General features: G+C 49.2%; 1 protein-coding gene and 1 long non-coding RNA gene across 3 annotated transcripts in view; both read left to right on the top strand.

Annotated features, from left to right (window-relative positions):
• Positions 1-7385, top strand: part of ZZEF1 (zinc finger ZZ-type and EF-hand domain containing 1) — a 57966-nt gene extending 50581 nt beyond the window's left edge. For both annotated transcript variants that reach the window (XM_064677748.1, XM_064677749.1), the window contains exons 51-55: positions 1475-1573; positions 2399-2564; positions 3204-3354; positions 3847-3918; positions 4389-7385. In XM_064677748.1, the coding sequence (XP_064533818.1) occupies positions 1475-1573; positions 2399-2564; positions 3204-3354; positions 3847-3918; positions 4389-4463 (563 nt within the window). In that variant the 3' untranslated portion in view covers positions 4464-7385. The remainder of the gene's footprint in view (positions 1-1474; positions 1574-2398; positions 2565-3203; positions 3355-3846; positions 3919-4388) is intronic.
• A 15747-nt stretch (positions 7386-23132) lies between these two features.
• LOC135425364 (uncharacterized) lies at positions 23133-25261 on the top strand. The gene is made up of 2 exons (XR_010435569.1): positions 23133-23439; positions 24761-25261. It is a non-coding gene; the product is annotated as an uncharacterized LOC135425364 (long non-coding RNA).
• The last annotated feature ends 1181 nt before the right edge of the window (positions 25262-26442 follow it).

A 26442-nucleotide genomic window follows, 5' to 3' on the forward strand; every position in this document is an offset into this window, starting at 1 on the left:
ATCTCTGTCTCCGTGCTCTGCTGCTGCTCTGAGCAGAGAGAGGCAGTGCCAGTGCCTTGGCTCCAGCTGGGGCCACAGAGCACAGCTGAAAAAAAAACCATTCCTTTGACAGGCAGCTTCAGTCTGTATTCTCTGAGCACATTTTTGATAACACAGTAAGTAGCAAATGCCAGGGAGCTCAAAGACTGCACAGTCCCCTGCTTCTTATTTGTAATTGTTTTAACCCCCTGAGCCACTGGGGTGTTGCAGGAAACTTGACTTCAAGTACTGTCAGCACCTGTAAATAGATTTGGGAGCTTCCTTAGCAAACTTTGGGTTACAAGGTGCTGTTTGGTTACAGGGTGACAGTTAAAAGCAAATGTGTGCTCTGTAGAAATACTTTGGATTTTTATGAACCTACTTTCTGGCCTCCTTTTCCTCCCAAATAGTTGCAGAGGTTTGCCAAGGAGCTGAACTTTTGAGGCCCATTGTTTTGGAGCGGCCTTGGCTGTGAAACTTGAGTTTCACCTTGTGCAAGTTCCTTTCCAGCCCAGGCTGTGTCTGGATCAAGGCTCTTGGTTTCACTCAGCAGGTTTTAGCTGCAGCCAGGCATTTGAAGGCTTTTCATTTGGTGGCAGGGCTTTCTCCTAGGAGCAGGAGAGAACATTGGTTCCATTTCATGATAAAAAGGGAAACTGTTTTTTAGTTTGGTGGTTTTTTTTAATCCTGCAAGGTGTTTTCAAAATTTTTCTGCTTCATGAAACTTTGAAAATTCTGCTTCCCAGTAAAAACCAGCCTGTTTGTCCTGGGGTGATAGGATTTTTTTGTGGAACAGAAGGAAATCCTAAGTTTTAACAGCTTTAATATTAGAGAGCACAGTAGATAAGGATGTGTTTTATGCAGCCTTACAGCAAACTACCAGGATTTATGTCTGTGAAGCTGTAGGTGCTACAATGACAAGAACCTCTTGAATGTTCTACTGTCTGATTATAAAATGGTCAAACACTGATAGTTCTTCCACGTTTAAGTGATTGAGTTTAACAGTTTTCTTCCCTGGGTAAAAGATGTGCAGTTTCATTTTCTGATACATAAAAGCAGCAACTTTACTTTCAGATTTTTTAAACCTTGTTTCCAGTGAATTCAAAGGTTGTTGTAAAGAACTTGGCTGCTTATTTAGAGGTTCTTTTTTCATAAAACATGACTGATGCATAACACAATTGGAAAAGTGAAGTTACAAGTGTACAGTATAGACTTTAACTTCCTCTATGTAGTAAAAATATTGTCCTTTCTTGTAAGTACCTTGAGACAGAGGAAACCCTTCTGTGTTTTCAGTCTACTGTGCATTTCATAATTATCAAAAAATAAGAGATCACCTCTCTTAAATGACAGTATCTAGGATAAGTTCATCACAGACTTTTCATTTTAATTGTTTTTGATGTAGCAAAATGAAATCAGAGGGAAGTAATGTGGGTTTTCTTCCTTCCCTTGCTCACAGGAGACACACTCTACTACCGATTTACTTCTGACATGAGTAACACTGAGTGGGGATACAAGTTTACAGTGACAGTGGGTCATCTGGGAAGGTTTCAGACAGGTAAGTGCTGCTCAGAATGGATTGAAAAGGGCCTTTTTTAGTCATTTTGCTGAGCTTTGAGAGACTTGTGGTTATGGCTTTTTCTTGGCATGGAATTTGCTTTCGGTGTGTTGGAAATAACCTGTTTAGTTTTGGTCAAGCTGAAGCTCGACTGATGTCTCTTACTGGCTGTGACTTTATGTTAGAAGTACAAAATCTTCACAGAGACTCAGAGATTACAATTATAACAGTGTAATTTGCATTCAAAATCTCATTATGTGACTGTAATTACACACAGGATTTAGTAAACACTCCAAGATGCCGTAATTGGAAACAGAAATTATTGTAACTGTGTTTTTAAGAGTAGTTAGCCATTAAAATAGATTGGTTCTGGATCTAATGTCTAGATATAGCATGAAAGGTTTTGTTAGTTTATTTTGGAGTTTAAATATTTTTAATTAAATAGGGGCTGGGGAATAATTTGCCACCAGCACAACTCTATTGCATATCCCACAATAGTGAGGGCCTGTGGGTTTTTTTGCCCTATTTGGGAAAAAGCTTTAATTTTGGATATGATTCTTTGTACTTTTTATCTGAGTTGTGCCTCAGAAAAAGAGTTGTAATGTCAGGATGTAACACAGAATTGTCTCAGATTTTTTCTTTGGTATTTTAATTCAATATTTCTTCCTTACCAGAGGAATACTTATATTACACATACCCTGTATATGTACTTACATTACACATACACTGCATATGTACTTATACAGTATATGGAGAAAACTGACTGTATGAACTGAATGATTCCCTTCAGAAGTAACAGCTGCTTGAATTGACTTTTCTTTCCAGGGTTTGAAATCCTGAAGCAGATGCTGTCTGAGGAAAGGGTAATTCCTCACCTCCCACTGGCCAAAATCTGGGAATGGCAGGTGGGGGTGGCGTGTCGTCAGACGGGTCACCAGCGTTTGAAGGCCATCCACCTGCTCCTGAAGATAGTGCAGTGCAGCACCCAGGGGTGAGTGACTGCTCTGGGCTGGGCACTTGGAAAAAGGTCCAAGGGATTCAAATATTGTCATAAAGGAAAAAAAAACAACCCACCTTGAAACGGGACAGAGATAAATTTCAATTAATTTTCTAGAAGTTTGTTCTCCTTATATCAGTCACAGTGCAGAAGTGAAGTGATGGTGATGATCTGATTCTCTGTGAAGTGAATAACTTCTAAGTTATTGTTTTGAGTTGTGCCATTAAGCCTGTAATTGAGTTTTAGAAGGGAGATGTGTCCTAAAGCTTAAGTATGTGTGGCGTGGGTATTTCTAGGTGCAAGAGCATTTAGCAAAGTGATGTATATGGTTATTTTGTTTTATAGTCCTCATTTCAGGAGTACACTCAGCTTTAGAAAAGTCATTTAGACATAATCATGTATATGAGGTTTCTCCACCTCACTGCTTGAGAGTGAAATTCTTTGTGCTGAAACACCTGACTGAATTTAGATTTTAAAATACTTCTGTGTTTCTTATCCACCTGTCACAAACGTGTGGTTTTGTTCTCTTAATATTGATATGGTTTTGCTTTCCCCCTCCACCTCCCCATTCCCATTCCCAGGCATGGTTTACTCACTATTTCATCACAATTTCATTTAAATTATTTTTTTCAGGGACTGTGACCTCACCTTGTTGAAGCCACTTTGGCAGCTTTTCACCCATATGGAAAACAACTTGTGTCACGACATGGCCAAGCCTGGAATTCTCCTTCCTCTCCATCGTGCACTGGCAGAACTCTTCTTTGTGACAGAAAACAGAGTCACTGTAAGCAGTTCCTGCATTTGTATCCCTCCTTTCCTCACTACTGGGAATGACATGTAGTTTAGTGTTCCACTAAGTGTAGTTTTCCTTTGCTTTGGTGAAGTCCATCATAGCTTCAGAAAGATTAAACAACCTTCTCTTGTGGGGTCTGGCAGCAAATTCTGATTGTCATTCTGTTTTCTCACCCATCATGGGACCTTAAGTAAAAGTCATGACTCTTCCTTGTGCAGTTAAGGCCCTAAAGCCACTGAGAGGAATGCTGGCTTAATAATTAATTTAAAGATATTTGCATGTGGTTTTCCTTGAGTTGATTTTGAACACTACATATGAACAGTCTGTAATGAGCTGATTTCTGTGGTCACCAACTGTGCTCTAGTCCGGAGCCTCGTGTGTCGTTCTGATACCTTTGGCTCTAATGAGCAGCATTTTAATATTAATTAGTAGGATGATATCTGGTGGAAACGTTGGTGTTCACTGATGGTTTTCTGGCTGCAGGAGCTTGGATCTCTACAGGAGTATTTGCTTGCCTTAAATACTGAAGATCATCTTCATCGCTGCACAGCACAGGTAGGACTGTCCAACCCCAGGGTGTGTGGTATCTGTCTGACAGACAGTGAATGATTTCTGATTGCCCAGTGGAGTTTATAAAATAGATATTAAGGTACTTGGGCTTTACAGTACCTTGACAGGCCTCTGAAAATTGGGAATGAACTACTCGCAAATGCTGTTCTGGAATATTGGGAAGGAATCCTTCCCTGTGAGGGTGGGGAGGCCCTGGCACAGGTTGCCCAGAGAAGCTGTGGCTGCCCCATCCCTGCAAGTGTCCAAGGCCAGGTTGGATGGGGCTTGGAGCAACCTGGGCTAGTGGAAGGTGTCCCTGCCCATGGCAGGGGGTGGAACAGGATGATCTTTAAGGTCCCTTCCAACCCAAACCACTCTGGGATTCTATTTTTGTTTAATTTCCTACAGGCATTTCTTTGCCGTTTTGGATTGAGGAGAACCTTCAAAGTGACTTTGTTTTTCCTTCTCTCTTCTAGGCCCTGAAAAACATTGCTGCTATCAGCCTTGCCATTAACTATCCAAACAAATCAACAAGTTTCTGGAATGTTTAATACTGGCTCAGGCCGGAGTGCATGGGATAGAGTAGTTTGTCCATAGGACGTTGGAACAAACATCTTTAACTCCGTTCAGGACAAGTTCCTTCAGCTTCAGTGTATGAGCACTCTGCAGCCTTCCTTCCTTCCACCTTGATGTAGAATTTGTACCAGTAACATGCACTTGGATGAAAAAGCACATCCTGAAGTAACTCACGCGTCGCCTACAGTTATGTATGCACATATTGTAGCATGTTAGATACACAGAACAATAGTGGGGCTTATTCCCAGGAGCTAAAGGAATGAAGGGAGCTCAAGGATGAGAATGGAAGGCCCCTGCCTTGCTGTCTTCTGCTCCCCAGGGAAACTTGATGGATGGAAAGCACTGGTGAACACAGAGTGATCCCTCAGCATCTCCTGTACAGCTTGGAAGGGAAACAGGCCAGCAGAGTCTGGTGGGCTGTGCAGAAATGGGCCATGCTTGAATCCTGTCTTGTTTGCTTTTGCTTTGGAGGTTCCTTCCCAAGGAAAAGAACTTTAATTCTTACTAAACTACGGGTTGTAAAAGGAATTCTGGGTGATTTGCGAAGCAGTTAAAGGATTTTTGTTTTAGAGCATCCTCGTGCAAGGGCTTAATGGTTCTGCTGTTCTTTGATTCATTTACCTGGATCACCTTTTCTTACCTTGATTTGTCTCCAGTGTGTTATCCCAAATAGCCCATTATTGTAGTGCAGAGAGCAAAGGCTGGCCCCCAGTCACAAGGTGGTATGAAGAGCTGAGGAACTTACACCATCACTTCTTGACAAGAAATCATTCACCAGACTTTTTTCTTTCCATTATTTCAGTACCAGTGGCTTAGGAGGTCCTTGGCAATGTTGGGAACCAGACTCCCAGCACTCAGGGTGGGGTTAATGATCAATCCAGGCTTATCTTACAGAGCAATAACCACATTCCTCTTAGTGAATGTGGAATGAATTGCAGACCTTCTATGCTGAAATAAATTGGCTTTCTTCCTACACAGCTACATTGGTTATTCCCTTTCCAAAGAGTTAAAAAGGACACAGAAGGATTTGGAGGTGTATTTTGTGTACCATTGCACACTATGTAGAGCTGGTCTTGTCAAATATAAATTCAGAGAACTTTTAATGCTAATTATTTTCTCCTTCCCATTTTTACTCCAGCATTAGACTATGGGGAAAAAAGGCAGCCAAAAGCTCTAGTAGTAACTGAGTGCAAGTTGTGTAAAGGCAGTGGGGGATGTGTTCATTGACCCTGCTTGTCCAGGAGGTGAGGGGTGCCCAGATACCAGAGTGCAACACGCACAGGAGCCCAGCTCTGGGGAATGTCCTCTGAATTGATGGGCTTATCAGCTGGGGATAGAATTTTAAGGGTGCTCCAGTCTCCCTCTGAGAGGGAAATGTGCAGTAAGACATCCCCTGGTTTGTTTTTTGGGTTGGTTTTTTTTTTTGGGATGGCCACCAGTGCTGTAGAGTTTTGTTTTGACTTCTGCTCAGCCAGGTGAGTGCACAGCAAGTGCTTCTTCAGGGCATGAGCTTGAAGCAGAATGTGATTTTTCTGCCTGAAAGACTTAAAACTGAAAACCACCATGCTGGAGCCTTCAGGAATGGAGTGGCCCTCTTAGCAAATGAGAACGCCAGGATTCAGGAAAAATCTATTTTATCAGACACTGAAAGGAAGCAGAGATCCTGCTCTGAACCCCCTCCTGGAGCATTCTGTAGTTGATTTCCTTACAGAGGTCACGGTGGGAAGGGAATTACCCAAGTTTGGTGTATCTTTAACGCACAGATCAGGATCCCTGGGGAACCAGCTGCTCCACACCTTGTCATGCACGAGGACATTCTGGGAAAGGGGAGTTGCTCCACCAAAACCAGACCTTCCTAAGCCTGTGGCAGGGAGTTGTATCCATGGGGCAGGTGAGCCTCTGGAAATGGCTTTTGTGGAGCAGTAGGACTTTGCATTCACCACTCCCTGGGAATCCCTGGCTGAGGAATCATGGATCTGCAGCAGGCTGGAGTGCTGAGGCAGCTGCCCAGCTCTGCCTGCTCAGTCACAGGAGGCTTTTTCTTTTTTCACATCAGGGATGCCGACTGTAAATAAACCCTGCACAGAACCTGTCACGGCTCTGTCATAGTCACCTTTATTTCTGTTGGACTTTTTGCTTTCTGGATGAAGACATGAGGCTGCAAGGATGACACAGGAGTGGCCAGAGTTCCTTACTAGGCAAACCACTCAACTTACTCTACCAGCAGTAACTGGCCTGTGAGTCAGTTGTCCTGCCCCGGAGGGACTGTCTGGGAACAGTGTCCACTAAATATAATTTCTACCCACTAGATGGAACTGAAGGACTGTGACCTGAGTTGACACTGAATCTGTTGCTGCCTTACAACTCAAATCATTAATTATGGATTTTTTAACAGACAAGAAACACTGATTATTTTTTTTTCTTCTGGTAGTTCTAAAGAAAGAGGAGTAGAATACCAATAATGAATATTCATGATCAATCACATTTTGAAAATTATGCAGGAGTTCCAAGTGGATGTGGATGATGCTATTGAATTGTATAAAACTGTCTGGAAAACAGGTATGCTGAAAAAAATGTGCCTAATATAAAAAAAACAAAAAAACAAACTAAAAAAGGTTGTCCTGCCTGAATCACCTATGATGTGTTTAAAACAAACCATATTGTTCCTAATGATACATTTGACTTGCTTTCATTAAACACTTAAAACTGAGAGTTTTATAATTTCTTTTCTTACAGGTTTACTACTTTGCAATTTTTATCAGTTGTTTAAAATATATCAGACCTTTAGATTTATTCCTATTCAGTTCAACATGTAAAAAGAAAGCTACAGATGTGGGTAAAATATGCAAATGAAGAGAAATATATTGTAAAAATTCTATAAAAACAAAAGAGTTCAACGCTGTGTCTGTTTTTTGTTTGCTTTTCTCTTCTGCTTGCTGAATGTTTAATGCTGGAATTTGCAGTGAGATCCAGGCTTTTTCCTATGAATCCTCATTTTCCATGCCTGTAAGCAAACCTGCTTGTCCTCATGTGGTTAGTAAATATCTAATACTGAGTTATGCAGGAGCCAGACTTCTGGAGTCATCTCCTAAATTCCAGCCCTGCTGTTTACATTCCAGTGGCCTTACCCTAAAAATTCAGTTTTCCCATGGATCTCCATTGGCTTCAGTGCTCGTGTGTGTTTACATCCAGACCCGAAATGCACATCTGGGGGCCCAGATGTCTCATGGAAAGCTGAGATTTATCTTAATGGGTCTTGATTCTAATTAGTGATGTTCGTCAGTGCAGGGTTGTGCCACCCTGGTCCGGTGGGTTTAATTGGGAAGGTTGTTTACCTCGGGTTTGGCTGGAGGAAAGGGCTGTTCAGGGGAAGCCTGAGTGAGGCAGTCAACATCTTTCTGTATTTGCCTAAAGCTGCAGGTTGTTTCCTTGGAGAATGGTCTAATTAGGTAATTTTATTAAACACAGACAAATAGCGGGATTGTGAAGCTGAGGGAGAGTGAGGAGCCTTCCCTGAGACAGCGAGGTCGAGGTTCCAGCTATGAACCTCAGACAAGTCCAGTTCATTGCTCTGAAAGTCAGGGTGGTCCCAGGCACTGGAATGTGACAGAGGGCACAGCTGTAACATTATGGGTCTGGTTTTCAGATCAAGGTTGTTAAGACTGTTTTTCTTTCAAGAGATCAGAATGAGGCTGCAGGCTGGTTTAGAGGTGGGTGACTCTCTAAAATCTGCTTTTAGGAGAAGGCTGAGCTGCGTTCAAAACAAAACTGGCCCAACCCCTGAGTTTCCACAGTCCATCTCAGATTTAGTGTTTTCAGTAGGCCTTGCACCTTTGCAAACACAAGGACAACACCTGCCCCTTTATACCCTTTCAAATCTGGAATGACCATCCTCAAATCCATGGATTGCCCTGCTATAAAACCTGGAGCAGAACAAAACCCAACAGTCTGATTCAGTCCTTTCCCTTTTACATGATGAATCACCCAGAGGTGAGTTGTGTTGGGAGTCTGCTGGGGAGGCCACCAGCTCTTTTCAGGGGCCAAAACCCAACCCCAACCATGGGAGCCTCTAAATCCATGACCTGGCCTTTAGGTAGAGCTCCAGAACGTTGGAAAACACATTAATATATGTAAAGAGGATGGTTTTTAACAGTGGGACAGTTTGTAGGAGGTCAGGCTGGATAATAATTGGAACAAAGAATGTGTGTTGGTAAAATGGCCTGGAAAAACAGGAACTGTGCTGGGATCTGTAGGGGGAAACCAAAATCTGGCCCATCTCGCCTCTGGATTTAAAGAAGTCAATTCCTATTCAACTGAATACAAGAAATCCACTGTGAATAAGGAAGGAATTAAGTAAGAGATGAAGGAAGTAAGATTAAAGCTCATTCTTTCCATGATGGTCAGGTCTAATTTAATCAGGTCTGTTCTGCAGTAAAATCTTTCCTGGTTTTTACCTAAGAAAGGACAAATAATAAAAAGCTGGTACCCAGTTCCAGGTTACAACGTTGAGGAGCTCATACGTGAGTATGCAGAAATAAACACTTAAAAAAAAACCAACCCCAAACCTTATTTCCTGCAACTGGAAACATCACCAGGCATTCCTGACAAAAAGATGGAAATCTCAGGCAGTTTTATTGGGGCCCTTAGCATTTAGAGATTCATTCTTTTTATATGCAAGGGCTGGGAATGTTTGGATTAAGGAGCATGGGGAAAAGAAATGAAGAAGGGATAACTGGATTGTCTTGGAGACAGAGTCCACCCAAGTGTTGGGCAGTTGGATGGGGAGTTTCTCCCACTAAAGCTTTTCTGACAGAGCTGTGATAAATTTTTTTAAGCTGGTTTCTTCCTTCCATTCCCCACTTTACTGTCTGACTTTCCATAATCTTACTGCACAAATCTTACTGCATTTGTGGTATTTTTTCCTTAACATTTGCAGTGCAAATAACAAATATTTAAACTTGGGTTGCATGGAAAAAAACAAATCAGCTTTATGAAAACTGAAGAAATGTGAGTGGAAGTGCCTGCAAATATTTGTCAGCGGTATTTTCTCTCGCAGGCTCGTTTCCAAAACACTTTGTTGGCCTCTCCTCACAGCTGGATCATCACATGTGGTGGCTCCAAGCCATTTCCATTACCTGCACGTCCTCAGGAGTCAGTGCTGGGAGAGCTGCTCCATTCCCCAGGTTGGTGTGGGCCGTGCCCAGCAGGGAATCCCTCTCCTCCCTTCACAAACACATCCAAAAACATCCCTTGGCTGCTCTCACATGGTGTTTGGGCTCTTCCAGGAGGTGTTGGTGAGGTCAGTGCTGAACATCCCACCTTTGTGCAACTTCATGTCCAATATCTGACACACTGAATTCTTTTTAGTTCTTTATAATGAGTCGTTCCCCTGGCACAGGTTACCCAGAGAAGCTGTGGCTGCCCCATCCCTGGAAGTGTCCAAGGCCAGGCTGGACAGGGTTTGGAGCAACCTGGGCTAGTGGAAGGTGTCCCTGCCCATGGCAAGGGCATGAAATGAGATGAGCTTTAAGGTCCCTTCACCCCCAGATTATTGTGGGATTCTCTGACACCTCTGTGGAGGTGGGTTGGTACCTCAGCTCTCGCCTTTCAGGCACCCAAAGGTTTTAACTTCCTTGAGCACATTAAATTTCTAAAAACCAACAAAACACCTGAGGAAATGCTTCCCCTTATGACTTTATATTTTCTAATCAGTAAAACCAGCCTCTACAGATTTTTCTCTCTCCAATAGGTCACGTCCTATGGTCTGACACCTACAATAGCACTTCAGTGTGTGGCTAGACATTTACTGGGGCTTCAGTTCATCACTGTGCTTATCTTAGACCAAATTAAATATGGAATTAAGGTCTAATTGTAAGCACATCTAGTTCAGCATTGAAAGGTAGGCTTTAAATTGGTTTTGTTGCCTTGGAGCCTAAACAGACCACGCTGCTGATGGGAAGTACGTAAATTGTACAGCTTTCCCTTGCATCCAGCAGGATCTGCACAGGCACAAAACAAAAAGATGAAGTCTTGAGTCAGGAGAAGTGTTGAGTCAGGAGACCTTTATTCTCATCATCTTGCTTGAGAACAAGTCATGTCTGCGTTTCTTACCCTTCTCCTCTACATAAACCACCCACAGAAAGCTCATTAATCAAAAATGTCAATGGTTTCACAGAAATCCCCCCCCCCTCACACTTTGGGGTTTATGTTCCTCTGAGTAGCAGGTTGGGCTCTTTTTCTCCCCACCAATGGTATTTCTCTTTTTCTTTTCTTTTCTTTTTTTTTTTAATGTTTTTGTTCCTTCACACTGCATTAATATTTAAACAGAAAAGAGTGTTTCATCCTCCGTGGGGTCGGGTTTGGATGCACTGCTGGATTTTAAACGACATCTTTTTTTTTTTCCCCTCCACTCATTCTCCGGTTTCAAAATGCACCGTGATGTGTTTGATCTTTTGGCACCTTCTTTTCTGCAGGAGATGCCTCAGCCTCTCCAGAGCTGCTGGCACCTGGGAGGGTGTGCTCTGTGCTCAGCATCCTCCCCAGCTCCCTCTCCCTGCTCTGGCTCCTGCCTTTTCCTTTGCTCGAGGGAGTCAAACCTGCGGAGGCAGGACCTGGGGAGCTGAAAATAGTTGTTTTATTTACCAGAAACGCAAAGGCTCTCTGAGAGTAAAGCAAATCCCTCCTGAATTTTGTACTAATAATGCTTAGCATCAGCAGAGCTGCTGCTGAGAGGTTATAGCTTCTCTTTAATTAAGCCCACACGAGTTGAGGGGGGATATCCATGGATGAGTGTGTGGACTGATATCCAGGAGGTCCCACTGCCTGTCCTCCATCCTTGTGCTTGCTGTAGGAACTGGAGATGCTGCTCTGCTCCACGAGGCCTCCTCCCATCCAAAATCAGTGTTAGAAGGGCACAAGAAAGGTGCCTCCAGTTCCTGGTGGGTTTTCCCTGCTTTTTCCCCAACACTCTGCTGCGGGACAGCTGCAGAGCCGGAGCCGTCGGTGCCCTCGCCCGTCGCAGCGTGAGCGGCTGCTGCTCTTGGAGCAATAAAATCCCATTTCCTTCCCAGCTCGTTGCCTCCAGCACTGCCCTCGCCAGGCAGCCGAGATTCCCAGCTGGGAACAGCGTGTCCCGCGGCGGGCACCGGGAAGCGCCTGTTCCTGGCACGCAGCCCCCGCGGGGCTCTCGCCCCCGGAGCGGCTGCCGGCTCTGCCCGAGCTGCCCACGGAGCGCCGGGAGGGAGCGGGGCCCTGCCCGGCTGCCGGGGGTCCGGCTCAGCTGGAGATGCTCCAGCTCACCTGGCCGAGAGCGGCTCTGCAGCTCCCCGGAGCTGCAAACCCCGTGTGTGACACAGCGGGGACAGCTCTGCCTTTTATTCCTGGGCTCCGGAGCAAGAGGAGCTTGCATTCCCTGGGGGCAAGTCCTGCTCCCTCACAGGAAGCATCCTCTGCACCCCGCGGCAGGCCTGGCCTCTCCTGGGTTTGGGTCCAGTTTGTTCCCTCCTCAGGAAGCAGCTCCTGCACATGAGTGACCCACCAGCCCTTTACTGCCCTGATGGACACAGCCAGGATGCCACCAAGGGCTGTCAGTGCCACCGTGGCTGTCATGTGCTGGTGGCCCATTGTCTTCCCAGGGCAGCCTCTGGCTTTTTTTTCCTTTTAAGACTTTTCCTCCTTGATGTGGCTGTACGTGAGGTCACACTGACCTGTGGCTTCAATTACAAACTAGTCCTTTGGATGAGTTAAACCAGACAATTGCAGCTCAGCCCCAGCTGGTGAGAGTTCACTGGAGGATTCAGGAGCCCTCACCTGGAGCAAAACTTGACCTAAGTGTGAATCTGTCTGGACAAAGGCTGGTGTTTTTGCCCCACCACCCATCCCACACTGGCACCCCGAGCCTGGCTCTGCCCTCTTGGTGGTGCAGTTCAGCTCTCTGAGCTTCTCCTCTGGTGGCACAGCCAAACTCCTGGCTCAGATGTGTCTCTTCTGGCTGTGCCAGATCTCTCAGGAGGATTCGGCTGTGCCAGAGCCCCCCCTTTCTGCAGGGGATGCAGAAGAAACAAGGCAAGACGGGGGCCTGGGGCTGTTTGGGGATGCTGCACCCCCGGACATCCTGTGATGGGTGTTGGTTTGACCTGTTACTGCTCATGGTTTTGCTTTGGGTGCTGCCAGCAGGGCTCTTGGAGCAGCTTTTTGCCTCTCCCATTGCAGGTGCCTGGCATGGGATCAAGGGAAGCCCGAGGGTGTGTCCAGCTAAAGCACTGGGCAGGGCACCAGCCTTTGGAGATCTCTACAAGCCAGGGAGCACCAGCCCCAGGCTGCAGCTGCAACAGGTGACACTGGAAGAGCAGCATCTGGCAAGCAGGGCTGGGTGATCCCCAAAATAAACCATCCCTTTGGGGCTCCTGCTGCGGAGCCGGGACCCTGCCGTGCTGCCGGGAGTGATGGAGCAGCCCCGAGCACAACCAGCCGTGTCCATGAACCCCCAGCCCAGCTCCAGCCCCGGGGGATGCAGGAGGGGGCAGGTTTGTGCCCACTGCAGGTCCCCCGTCCTGATTTTTCAGCAGTTGCCTCCCACGGCTGTGACCCGGCCCCGGCGCCTTCCCGGGAAGCCCTGCCAGCTCATAAACCACTTTCAATCTCTCAAGAAGGTCCTTTGTGCAGCCTTTTGTCAACAGGGCCTGTCCCATTGCTATAGCTACGGCCCCTTTGCTGCCGGACACACCTGTTTGTTTTTCCAGCTCCTTTCTGTTGCCGTCAGACTTCTCTGCCACCTAAACAAAACTCCTGAGAAAAGCCCTGCCCTGGTCCTGCGCCCTCCTCGCCCTTCCCGGGTAAGGAAACTCCTTTCTCCCCTGGGATCAGTTTTCTGCAGGCAGCGGCCCCAAACCAGCCTGCTCAGCCCCTCGGCACAGCTTTGTTTGCTGGTTTTTGCCCTTAAAATCACCGTGTTCATGGTGGAGCAGAGCTGGGGGAGGTGTTTTTGCAGCCAGACTCCTTGGGAAGGGTCAGGAGTGGTGATGTCCCCACATCCCATCAGTGGGAATTCGGCAGATACACCACAGGGTTTTCCTCATTGAATACTTCCCCCCCATGCAAAAAACTCTCCCAAATTAGTGCTTTTGGGATATCGACCTCATGTGTCCACTTGGGCAGCTGGAACTGCCCCAGCCCTGGGTTCAGCACAGTGTGGAGGCTTTTCCCCCTTAGGACCCTGTGCTTTCCCTGGCACCAGGAGCCTTCCCAGGGGTTTGCGTTGCCTTTTAGGGAGACTTAAGAAAGGAAAATATTCCACATTCACGAGGTGTGGCTGCTCTGTGCCCAGAGGGAAAACATCCAGCGGTGGAAACCATCCCAGGGGAATTACCCTTCATTTGCAAGGTGTTTCTCCTGCGCCAGCCTGGGTTTCAACAAAAAAGTGAGGGGAAAAAAGGCTTATTATGACCTTTATCAGAGTGACTTGACCACAAGGATCCTGCTTTTCTTTTCCCATGTTTCATTCTTCCCCTTCCAGATGTGGCTGAGGTTTGTCCCTGGCACTGGGGCCGTGGGATCCACTGCTCGGGCACGGCCGAGCTGCCGGTGTTTGCTTCCCTGCTCCCTGCATCCAACCCCAGCGTGGCTGAGTCACGCTCCCCGCTGCTGGATGACTCACCAGGATCGCCAGGAGATCTCCGGAGAACCTCTGGAGCCAGGAAGAGAAATCCACCCCCAGGCTGCAACGTTTGATCCCACCGTGCCAGAGTTCCAGCGCTTCCCGCTGGGACCCCAAGTGATGCTGAAAAGGAGCAGGGAAATGCCTGGGGATGCAGAGCCCCAGCTGGACATGGAGACGTGATGGTCCTGCTGACAAGGGTGGGCTGAGGCAGGGAGCAGGTTGCCAGGATTTGGCCCTACTTTTGTGCAAGCTGGCAACAAAATAATCCAACAAAACCTCTTTGTTTCACCCAAATGTTACTGCTGTTTGTTGCCCTGCAGCTTTGGTGTCGCTTCCAAATATTTAATGTGTTGGAAATTGTATTTTTGATTAACAAGATGTATTTGGTGTGTGTGTAAGGGGGGGTGTTATGGTTTTAACAAGTAAAAAAATGACCTTTAATGCTCTTAATTAAACAAGGATGGGTTTGGCAACGCCACTAAGGTCTTGCACCTCATCCGACCCTCACCCCCTGTGCAGGAGCTGAGCCTGGCACTGTGTTACAGCTGTCAGGTCTTGCCTGAAATCCCAGCTATTCAGGATCTGCTCTGACATGAGCCATGTCCCTGATTCCAGCCCCGCGGGGACTCGCTGCTGCGGGTTTGCACATCTGGAGCAGGGGCACATCCGTGCAGCTGCTCCGGGAGGGATGGAGCAGCGCTGGGGAGCACGAGCAGGAAGGGCAGGAGAACAGCTGGAGCGTTTTAGGGCTGTCCCAGCTCTCCTGCTGCTCGTCACCCCGCGGGCAGACAAAACCGAGCTGCTGCTGGGTGGAAAAGGAGCCCTTCAGGAGGGACCGGTCACGCTCGGCCGGGCCCATAAACCAGGGAGGCGGCTGCTCCTGCCCCACGCTCCCATTTGTCTTGGAGGAAAACATCCAGTTTTGATATTTAAGATTTCCAGCAATGGAAAATTCGCCGCAGCCGCGGGCTGGGGAGCCAGGCGCTAATTGGCGGAACTTGTAGGAAGAGCGTCCCTCCAGCTCTTTTCCATTGGAAAATCCAAGAGCTTTCTCCAACTGTTGATTCCTCGTAAAAACTAAAGCAAAACATGCTGGGTGGGGAAGTAGGGGTGAGGGAAGATCTTGACAGTGTTGTAGCAGCCCTTTTCGCTCCGTCAGGACAAATATTTACATTTTTTTGTTGTAAAGTTACTCTTGTTTGGAAATAATTTGTTTTATTTTGCACTCTGTTACCAGCTTTGACAAATCACAAAGAAAACGAAGTGACTTCGCAGAAATACGATGTTTTGGCTAAAGAAGGACAACTTGTTTTTTTTCCTTTCCTAATTTTCCCTGGGAATGTTGACATTTTGAGGCCTTTTCCAACTGGGAAATTTCAGAGCGAGCTCTCGTCCCCCTTTGTACCAGAGAACAGAATAATAATTCTCGAAGGGTTAATAAATCTTTTTATGATTTTTTTAATCCATCCTGCACTGCCTGGTTCTCGGGACTGGAGCCATCTGTGACACTTCCTAATGCTGTGCCCAAACCCACCCGGAGCATCTGCTGCTCCCGGCAGCGGCACTGCTGGGATTTAGTAAATCAATTAGAAATCATTAACAAACGAGCACTGCAGGTACCACCTAGAGATCATGCAAACAGCACTTGAAAAGAAAATGTTCTCCTTTTTTGCCAAAGCACCTCTGGGGTGAGCACAGGTGTGTTTTCTCCCTGTCCAGAGGCTGTAACACCCCTCCAGGTGTGTGAATCCCTGCAGGTGTTTTCCCTGCACTGGAGAAGGTGGAGTGGTTCAGGTGATTGGTGCTGGGAATACAATCACAGCTAATGGGGCTGGGTGAGGGCTGTGGGGTCACACCCCTGCCCACAGTAGGAATGTGTGCCATGTCATATGTCTCATGGAGCAACAGATGATAGGGGAGGGATGGGAGAAGTCCCAGGAAGGCTGTGGGCTCAGAAGTGGCTCTTCATCAACCATGTGACATCCCATCATGGCAAAATCCAGTCTCAGCTTGGGCTTTTCCTTTGGGAATCGGATTTGAGACTCACTGAAGCACTCCTGTCCCCATAACCCTTCTGGGCTTGCCACAAAGTGGACAAAAGCACTTTGCATCCCAAAGTTGGTGACCCCACACCTGTCCCCGGGGCAGTGGCTCCAGAATCTCAATGTTTTCATCCCCTTCCTTCCCAAAATCTCCCTTGGCTCCCACGCACCCAAACTCCTCCAGCCCTACCAGCTCCCCTGCTGTGATCAAAGCCTGCTGTGATGCATCCCAGCACCCACGGGTGCAGAGAGGCTCTGTCCCTCTCATCCTGCAGAGCCATTCCTGTTGGGAGCTTTTGCCAGCCCCTTCCCAGCAGCATGGAATGCTCAGGAGGAGCCCCCAGTGAGGTGCTGGGCCCTTCCCACAGCACTGAGCACAGCTGGGAGTCACGGCTGAGGGTGTCCTGTGCTCTCCAAGGCTGCCCAGTTCCTGAGGAAGCTCCTTGGCTGCCCACCCTGGAGAATTCCCCTGTCCCAACCATGGGGAAACTGGTCCTGACAGCAGACCTGGCTCTCAGCTCACCCCTCACCCAGGGCTGGGGGTTTTGTGTGAGGGGCAGGGGGTGGACTGGGGGACAGGCACCTCTCTATCCATGAGCTTTCTGCTGGAAAACTTCCCTTTTGGTGACCCTGTGCCTGCTGTGCAGCAGGTGGGGGAAGCTAATCCAGGCCTGCAGGTGTAGGCAGCTGGTCCAGGTGTGTGCATCAGGGCTAAGCCCTGCCTAATCAGTCGGGAATGAAAAGGGCTGAGTCCTCCCTTAAAAGCCCTCTGCACGGCCTGGGTGAGCTCTTCCTCTGCTTCCAGCAGGTCCAGCGCCCCCTCCCACCCTGCAGCTCCTGTTCCTGCTCTCCCGGTAAGCAGAGGTTGTTCAGATTTTTGGCTGTGCCCCTGCACTGCTGTGGGGCACCCTCATGTCCTGTGGCACCTGCTGGTCACCAGTGCTTGGGGCAGGAACAGGGCCCGCTCCAGCACCCCTTTTCAGGCAGGGAAGGGGCTGGTGGGGGGCACTGCTGAGGGATCTGGGCTCAGGCAGGGCTGGCTGCTGCTGCCTGTTCCCTGCTCTCCTCTGGCACATCCCCTCGCTCAATCACTTCCTTCCTCCCATCCCGTTTTTCCAGTGATGCTTCTGCCGCTGTCTCCTGTCCCAGCAGCTGTTTTGTAGCAGGGGCTATTTTGACTGCTCAGTTAACTATTTATCCAGATGGAGCGGGGCTGTTGTCATGAGCCTGGCATGTTTTTTCCATATACAAATTCTGTGTCAGAGCAGAGAGGACAAACCCCTACTATCTCCAGAGCAGGGGGTGTGTTTGCTTTGGCCACGCTGAGCATCCCCAGGTCCCAGCCCTTCTCCAGCCCCTTTGGATCAAATTTGGGTTTTTTTTTTCCTCCCCATCCCCGCTCTTTCCCTCATCACTGGACCTCGCCCTGGCCCAGCTGCTGTGAGGAACTGGCTGCCTTTATTTTCCTACCACTTAATCTTAATCAAATGCAAATCCCAAACACTTTGCAAGCCCAGTGACCTGTGCAGATGTCAACTGCTCTGCCCGGGGTTGCTGTTTGCTGCCCTGGGACCCCAATCCCTGGTGGGGATGGAGGGGTGATGTGCCCCCACAACCATTCCTGGCTGTGCCCAAAACTGAGGTCCCACGGGGTCCCCAGCCTCCCATGAGGGAGCTCAGGGAGGATTTTGTGCATCCTCCCAGGGCCTAAACACTTTGACTGGGCTTTGGGGCTGGGTCTCTGCAGCCCCTGTTATGGCACAAACCCTCTGCAGAGCTCAGCTCCCAAATGTGCTGCTTTTTCACCCATTTCTGCTGCTGCTTGAAGACTTTTGACTTACAGCTGCCTTTTCCCCAGCAGGGTGGTGCAATCACCTCTGGAGCCCCCATAGCTCCCCATCTTCATAGGGACACGAAATGGCTTCACCTGAGCATCTCCCCAAACAAATTCCTTGGGGGGATTTTTGCCTCCATCCCATCCTCCAGCTGGACTGAGGATTTCCCCAGGAGCCAAACCCATGGCCTGCAGAGCTGAGGGTGCCTGTGCCCCTCCAGTCCCCTGGAACACACCAGAGCCCAGATTTGGCTGCTCAGCAGCATTTGCATTGAAAATCCCAACTTTGAAATGCAAAAAGTGCCTGGATGCCACAGAAGCCATTGCCACAAGGGAATTTACAGCAAAGCATGAATATTTATCAGAAAACATTGTGTTTTTCCCTCTGCTAGTGAATCTCAGGATAATTATTTCCTTTGCTCCTTCCTTTGGGGATGAGCAAGGGCAGCCCCAGCTCCTGCTGGAGGGGACATTTCTCACCATCTCACAGAAAAACTAGCTGAAATTCAGAAAACCATCCCAAAACTTGCTCCTCTGGCAGCATTTCTTTCCCTTTCAGCTCTTTTCTTTGCAGAGAGCCTGAAGTTTCTGAGTGCACTTGTTGCTTGGTGCACGAAAGGAAAGTTGGCAGCAACCTGGGCTATTGTCATGGCCCATTATGAAACTCAAGGATTTCAGTTACGTTTCCTCCACGCCGTCCTTATCGAGGTTTTGCATGTTTTTGGCATTTCTTCATGTGGTTGCAGGGGTGCAAAATACTGAAGGCACCAGGCACCTCACCCTGATGCCTCCAGCCCCCGTGTGAGGGTATTTTAATGGAGATGAATGTCTGCCAGCACAATTTATTTAGTAAATTCCCTGTTATTTCTATTCACGGGTTGTCAGCCGAGGTTTGCTGAGGGGTTTGAGCTCATTTGTGGTGATGGTTGGTTGCTGGAGGCTTTGCAGCAGCATCTTGGGGTGCATCACTGTGCCTGGGAACTCAAATATCAGATCCCATGCACGGGCTAGGGGCATGGTGAGGATGTGTCCACGTGGAGTTGAGTGATGCAGGAGTGAAATCAGGTCAGAAATGTTTATTTGCAGCCTGTCCCCGTGGGGATGTGCTGCCACCCCAGAGCAGCCCCGGCCAAGCCCCGTGTGCCGTGCCCGCAGCGGCCCCGCCGTGTTTGTGTCAGACACAAGTGCACCCTTGGCCAGCAGCCACTGAGCAGCAGCACGAGGGTGTTCTGCTTCCTCAAGCTGCCTGGCCATGGAGATAAGTGCTGGGGCAGGAAATGTCTCGCTCCGTGCTGGGATAGAGCGAATCTTGGCTCCCTGGCACGAGGGGGGCTGGGGTTGGGAGGGGAAGATCAGCACCCCAGCTCCTCACCAGTGGTGGGGATGTCCCTGGGGTTTGGCACGTGCTTTCCTGTGAGATCCCTTCCTGGGGGTGTCCCAGTGTGGGTGTGGTGGGATTGGAGGGTGCAGGAGGCAGCAGGAGGAGGAGGCAATATCCCCATCCTATGGCCACATAACCATCCCGGCTGTGACCCCACAGGTCACATCGTGGCATGAGCACCCCATGGTCTGTTCCACGCTCACCCCAACAAGAAGAGCTGGGAGTGACAAGGGGGAATGGCTTTAAATCTAAAGAGAGAAGATTTAAATGTGGTATTGGGAAGAAATTCTAGCCTGTGAGGGTGGTTGGGCCCTGGCACAGGTTGCCCAGAGAAGCTGTGGCTGCCCCATCCCTGGAAGTGTCCAAGGCCAGGTTGGACGGGGCTTGGAGCAACCTGGGCTAGTGGAAGGTGTTCCTGCCCATGGCATAGGGGTTGGAACAAGTTTTATTTAGAAGGGATCTTAAACAGCATCCAGTCTGTGATTCTATGAAGTCCCCCTATTTCCCAGGGGAATTCTGACCAGATACAGAAACAGGGACTTTTCCATGTGCTCAGTGTCCACAGAATTGTTGTTAGAGCCAATCTGCCTGAGGAAAGGGAGCCTTTTTTGAGCTGTGCACAGGTATTGAGGGATTTCCTAATGCTGGGGTGTAGAAGACCCCTCTGCCCCAGCAGCTCCAGTGCTGATGTTGGAATCTGACACGTCGGGAGCCGCATCCAGCGCAGCTTCCACTGAGGGTTGTGGCGGGCTGTGCTTTGCCAACAGCTCCATGCACGGTGCACAGGGAAGATCCTAATCTGGCTCAAAAAAAAAAAGCAAACCAGCCCAAAGCTATCTCCACAAACCAAGCCTGGAAATGCAGGAAGAATTCCCGCACCCTCTGCCAGCAGCGTCTGCCCTCCTCCTTGCCAGGGATAATTGCTCCGTCTACCAGCAAGCTGCTCCTGGCAGTGCTTGGCTGGGACATGGTGTCCCAGGGACCAGCTGCTTTCCTGGGGCTGTGAGCACTGGAAAGGCATTTGCTCGCTGCCATTTCACGGGATTTACTTTTGGAGAGGGGCAGGCAGGGAGTGGGATGAAACAGCCACTGGGGCTGGAGGCTGCTGGATGGTTTGCAAAATAATAGCTCTTAATAAGACACCCTAATATTTCATAGAAGCCTAGAATCCCAGGCTGGAAGGAACCTCAAGGGTCATCTGGTCCAACCTTTCTTGGCGAAAACGTGGTCTAGACAAGATGGCCCAGCACCACATCCAGGCAAACCTTAGGAGTCCAGCATTGGGGAAACCACCACTTCCCTGGGGAGGTTATTCCAATGGCTGATTGTTCTCATTGTGAAAAATTTTCCTCTTATGTCCAGTTGGAATCTCCCCAGGAATAACTTGTACCCAGGGCAGGGTGTGATTTTTTCCTAAAGGGTTCTTGCACACAAGCTTTTCCTGGAGGGAGAGGAAAAAAAAATTAATCAGATTAAAAAAATGAAAGAAAGTGGAGTAATAAGGTGGGGGTGCACATAGGGCTGGGCATCAGCGAGCCCTGCACGTCCCCCAGCAGCAGCTCTGCATCCTCATTTTTTTTAGAACGTGGGAGAGAGCAATGGTTTGGCTCAGCACAGCCAGAATGATTCCAGTTGTGCCTGGGGTTGGATCCACGGCGAGCTCCGGGAGAGGGACCTGACTCAACCAGTCACCAGCAGATCGTTTAGGAGTTTTATTTCTTTATTGGTGATTAATGGCAGTGTTTCGTTTCTAATGGAAGGAAATAGGGAGGAAATGGTTTCTTGCCTTCATTTGTCAGGGATTTGTTTAAACGGGCGCTCGCGTTCCCTGGAAATAAGTCACGGCTGCGTATTTTCAGGGACAAGAAGCTGGTCAGGCTGAGGCTGGATGTCAGATGTTTGGACAATGGAGCACTCCAGGTTTTCCTGTGCAAGGCTGTTCCCATTGCCTTCCCCATCCCATCCTCTCAGCCCCGTGCCAGGGACCCCCCGTGTCCTGCTACCGGTGGATAGAGCAAGAGGGTTTGCAATTCCCAGCTGGAGCAGCCTCGTCAGAGGCCCTGTGCTCTCCCCTGCATGGGGGATCAGCAGGTAATCAGGTGGAAATTAATATTCTTGGCAAGGAGGGTGCAGCACCTCTGGGAGCTCTGTGCCCCCCTGAGGGGTTTCAGAGCTGGTGGTCACAGAATCACAGATTCACAGAATTGTTCAGGTTGAAAAAGCCCTCCGAGATCGAGTCCAACCAGCACTGCCAAGCTCACCACTTATGTCCCCAAGTGCCACATCCACCCAGCTTTTTAATCCCTCCAGGAATGGGGACTCCACCACTGCCCTGGGCAGTCTGTACCAGTGCCTGAACACCCTTTCTGGGAAGAAACTTTCCTTAAAATCCAACCTAAACCTCCCCTACTGCTACTTGAGACTGTTTCCTCTTGTCCTGTCCTTTGTTCCCCAGGAGCAGAGGCTGACCTCCCCTGGCTCCCCCCTCCTGTCAGGGAGAGAATGTTCCCCCTGAACCTCCTTTTCTCCAGGCTGAGCCCCCCCAGCTCCCTCAGCTGCTCCTCAGCAGAACTGTGTTCCAGACCCTTCCTCAGCTCCATTCCCTTCTCTGGACACACAGAGCCATTGGCCACAGAGCTTTTAAAAGAAAAATCCCATTTCTGAGTGGAGTGAATGTGTTGCCCACAATTCCCCCTGCAAAACAGGGACTGGGAGACAAGCCTGGGGCAGACAATGGCAAAGCCACTGTCCTGTGTCCTCACTGCTTCCAGGGCAGCAAAGCTGAGATGGGGTCACTGCTGCTGGACTGTTTGCCTCATGCCATGTCTTGTGTGTTGGCCATGTGGTGGGAGACAGTGGGGTGATGTGGAAGGGTTTAATGGGGCTCCAACCCTCACTGATGCCCTGACTTTGTGGTTGGTCTGGCATTGAGAGAGAGTTTTAGGGGTAAATAAGGATGTCTGGTGTTTTACAAATACCAATTTCTGGTTGGTTTGTGCACTGAGGTTGAGATGTTTCCATAAGTTCAGAGTTTGGGGCTGGGGCACAGCACACTCGGGGCGTGGGGTCACTTGGGGCTTCCCAAACCCCAGCAGACATGTGCTTTGATGTCCTGGAGACCTACAGGAGCCAAAAGCCTTATTGATAACTGAGCTCTGAGCCATTTAAAAAGGCATTTGTGCACTGAGAGGACTCAGCCTTGGAGAAGTTACTCATCTTCCTCTTCATCTGAAATAACACCACTCCTGGTGGCCGTCCTTCCCCAGCCTGGCCAGGCAGCCTGGGGCCAAAAATCCTAGCAACAATGACATTGTTTTCTATATTTGCATCACTTAGGGCTGAGCAGAAGCGATGACACACCGTGGAGCTGGCAGTGGAGCCAGCACTGATGCCATCTGCAGAGAGCCGCCTCCTCACCCGCTTCGGTTACATTCTCTCAGCAGTTTGGTTTGTGCTGCCCCAGGGCTGGGCTGCAGGGTGCTCGTGGTGGGCACCACAGAGCCCGGGGTGGCCCCAAACTGGGGGATGCTCTTTGCATCTCACCAAGCTTGGGCGCGGGGATGTCACATCTTCCTGGGAGCACACTGTGTGCACAGGCTCCTTCCAGACATCCCGCCCTTCCCAGGAGCAGTTCCAGCAGCAAATGTTCCTGTGATTTTTTTTTTTTAATTCTTTTTTTTTTTTCTTTTAAATCTTTTTATCACAGGCTGCTTTTGATGTAGGAGACAAGGGCTCAGCTCTGCTCCATCTTTAGAGAGATGCAGCTCGGTGGCTTGCAAACCCTCTTAGTCTTTGTGCACCTGTGGGTGCTTGTGTTTTAAATGTGGATTTGGCTCTTTGTATTTTACTTAAAGTGCACTTGGGGACTCATGAGCTTGTGTGATCGGGTTGGCTGAGGGGAGAGAGCTTCTGGCTTCACAAGGAGGCTGGAAAACAGGCACGTGTCATTTCACAGAGTGGGATGGAGGAAGCCAAATCCTGCAGTCACCTCCCACCAGTCCCAGGAGATACCCTGCATCGTCCTTCCTCCAGAGCTGTGAGTTTGGCCCTTGGAGCAGTGAATTTATGTTGGTTTTGGTTTTTTTTTTTTTTTAAATGAATGATGGATTCTAAATATATGAATTCTGGGTTTTGTGTTTGGAGAGCACTTGTGCATGTCTGCAGCTCGAAACTTGGAGTGTAAAAATAACGAAGAGCCAAGATTGCTGTGAGAGACTCCAGGAGAAGAGGCAGGCACGCCACACACCTACTCCCATGAAACCACTCACCCCCCACACAGGGGACATTGTGCAGCCCCAAAAAGGTTGTGGGGGCTGCATGTGCCGTGGGGATCCTGCACTGGTGGCTGTGGGAAAGGGGACAGCAATGGCAAAAAACAGCTGGGAGGGGGAATGAACCAGGAGGGGGGTCGGCTCTGTTAAACCACCGGGGTTGTGCTCAGCAGCTGCAACACCACTGGCAAAAGGAGAGCCTGAAAAATCACTGAGTGCTCCTTGCTGCTGGAAGGGGAGCTGGGCCAGCCAAGGGGGAATTTCCCTACCTTGTCCTTAGCACATGGTGAAGACTTGCAGATACTAAAAATAATCCCTGAAGCCAAGCCCATGCTGGCCCTCAGGGCCCTGGAGCAGGCAGCCCTGAGTCAAGGCAGCCCCAAAGGAGCCCATTTTCCTTTGACAGCATTTTTCTCATTCCTCAGTGTGGTGGTCCCCATGCTGGTCATGCCATTGGCTTGCTTTTCCTTTTTGCAGGTTTGCCCAGCAATGAGAAAAGTGGCTTTGGGAAATGGGTTATCCCGAGGGGCTCCTCTTTTTCCCTTGAGCTGTGGGGTTTATTTTCCTCCCGAGCCCAGCACAGTGATGGGTTGATGGGCAGCATTTCCCATGGCCACTTGCTGGAAGCAGAGGCCATCCCTGGCCCAGTGACATTCTAAACACCATTGGGATTGGCTTTCCCACCCCACCAGGTCCGTGCCCAGCAGCGGAACTGCTCAGCATCCTCAGATTTGGGGTTGAGCAGGAACAGCAGCATCCTGGGGCAAAGGAGAAGGTTTCCTCGACAGCGGGTGTTTCTGCCACCTGGGCTGAGTGTGGGAGAGTCCTGCTGGCTCTGTGTTCGTTGGCAGTGGCTGTTGTGCCCCATGAGCACTGGGCTCAGTTATCGCTGCCAGTGTTTCACAAGAGGGTCCTTTTTCCGCTCCCGCGGCAGGGGCAGGAGCCAGGAGAAGCTCCATGTCCGTGCCAGGGCTGAGTCACCACGGTCGTGAGGAAAGGGGTGTGTGTGGGGAGGGGGGGAGGGAATTAAACAGTCAATCATGCTTTCAGCAAGCCTGAAATCATCTGTGATATTTTTATTTTCAGATTCCCGGCCTCGATTTTTGTGGGAAGGTTGTTCCCGACGTCCCGACCGCAGTGACGCCACGCCGAGGGCACCCCCGGCGCGCCAGTGCTGGGGGCGGTGAGTGAAGCCTGGCTCTGTCCCATCCATCCCAGAGCTCCCCTCATCCCCACCCCACCAACTGGGGGCACATTTCAGAAGCCAATTTGCTTTGCAGCCCCTTGATCGCCCAGGGGAAGGAAAGCGCCTTTTCCACCCGGCCGCCGGCTCTTCCCTTTCATCCATGAACAGATCCAGGGGCTGCAGCACCTCGGAGACCCCCAGGAGCCACCTGCCATGGCAGGGAATGGTGTGCAGATGAGGACTGTTCTTTGGGAAAGCCTGGGAATGGAAGGAGCCTGCTGGGATGGAGCAGCACAGAAGCCCCTGAGCTTGGGTGAGGAGATCAGAGCAAGCTGTGCCTTTATAAAAAAAAATACATAAAATACATAAAGCAATAAAAGCAGTTGGCTCGTAGTTGGAGAGGGATGAGATGTGGCATTTCCCCTTAGAGAATCTGTGGCTGACCTATTCCTGGAAGTGTTCAAGGCCAGGTTGGATGGGGCTTGGAACAACCTGGGATAGTGGAAGGTGTCTCCACTGTTGTGGAGACAGGCAGGGGTGGCAGGGGGTGGAATGAGATGAGCTTTTAGGTCCCTTCCAACCCAAACCATTCCATGATTCTAAGATTTCAGGAATGTGTTTTCTCCCAAACCCTGAAAGAGGAGAATTTTGAAAAGGTTGCTTTTTTCTGGGTTGTTTTCTTTATCTTTACCTCCTTAGTCTCTGGTTTCTGGCCACAGGCACAGCCTGAACCCGCTTGGCCCAAGCCCAGCAAGAACAACTAAAGCAGCTTGATTTGGAGGGATGCTCAGGCACTCTGTCTGAGCTGGGAAACCATCACCAACTCCTCAGGCTGGGGAAAAAAAAGGCAAAAACTGGTGGGGAAAAAAAGCTTTACATCTCCCACAGAGGCCTTTGGTGTGAACAGCCATCAGCGATTCCGGGCTCGGAATCCAAACCGAAACCAACCGAGCAACCGCACACGTTCTTCCCTTGTGGAGCCGAGAGCTGTTCCTACCAGGGTATATATATTTGCTCTCTGATTAATATAGGAGTTTTTTGTTGGGTTTGTTGGTTTTTGTTTTTTTTTTTTTTCCCAGGGAAGAGAAATGGAGAAGCCGACAGCAGCACGTGAAGTATTTGGCAAACAATTTCTTTTGTGTTGGGCGTAGGTAGCGCTCGATGTATTTGCGAGCTATTTATAGCCCGATACTTATATATCTCCCTCCACACAATGTTGCCACTTTTTTTGCAGCCTACCTGCAAAACACAGCCACCCTCTGAAGCTGTAAAGACAGTCATTACATCGACTGACAGCCCATTCTCCAAGGGTTTTTTTTTTTTGGTGCAAAACGTCTTTGTGTTTTCCAGGGAATGGCTGGGCCACTGGAATGTGGTTGCACCCAGAGGAATAAGGTGTCCTGGAGCCATAGGTGTGTGTTTGGTAACTCGTGGCAAATTTTCGGGTGGTTTAGAGATTTTCTTGGCGCCGGCATCAAAATGGAGTGGTGGTGGCTTGGCTTCTCCCTCCAAGACAAAAAGCACAGTAAAAATTTTGGGAAAGGGATCTACAATAAGTAAACCCTTTCAGTTTGGCCCCTCC

The sequence above is a fragment of the Pseudopipra pipra genome, chromosome 21 (genome assembly GCF_036250125.1).
Source record: "Pseudopipra pipra isolate bDixPip1 chromosome 21, bDixPip1.hap1, whole genome shotgun sequence".
In the NCBI taxonomy this organism is placed as follows: domain Eukaryota; kingdom Metazoa; phylum Chordata; class Aves; order Passeriformes; family Pipridae; genus Pseudopipra; species Pseudopipra pipra.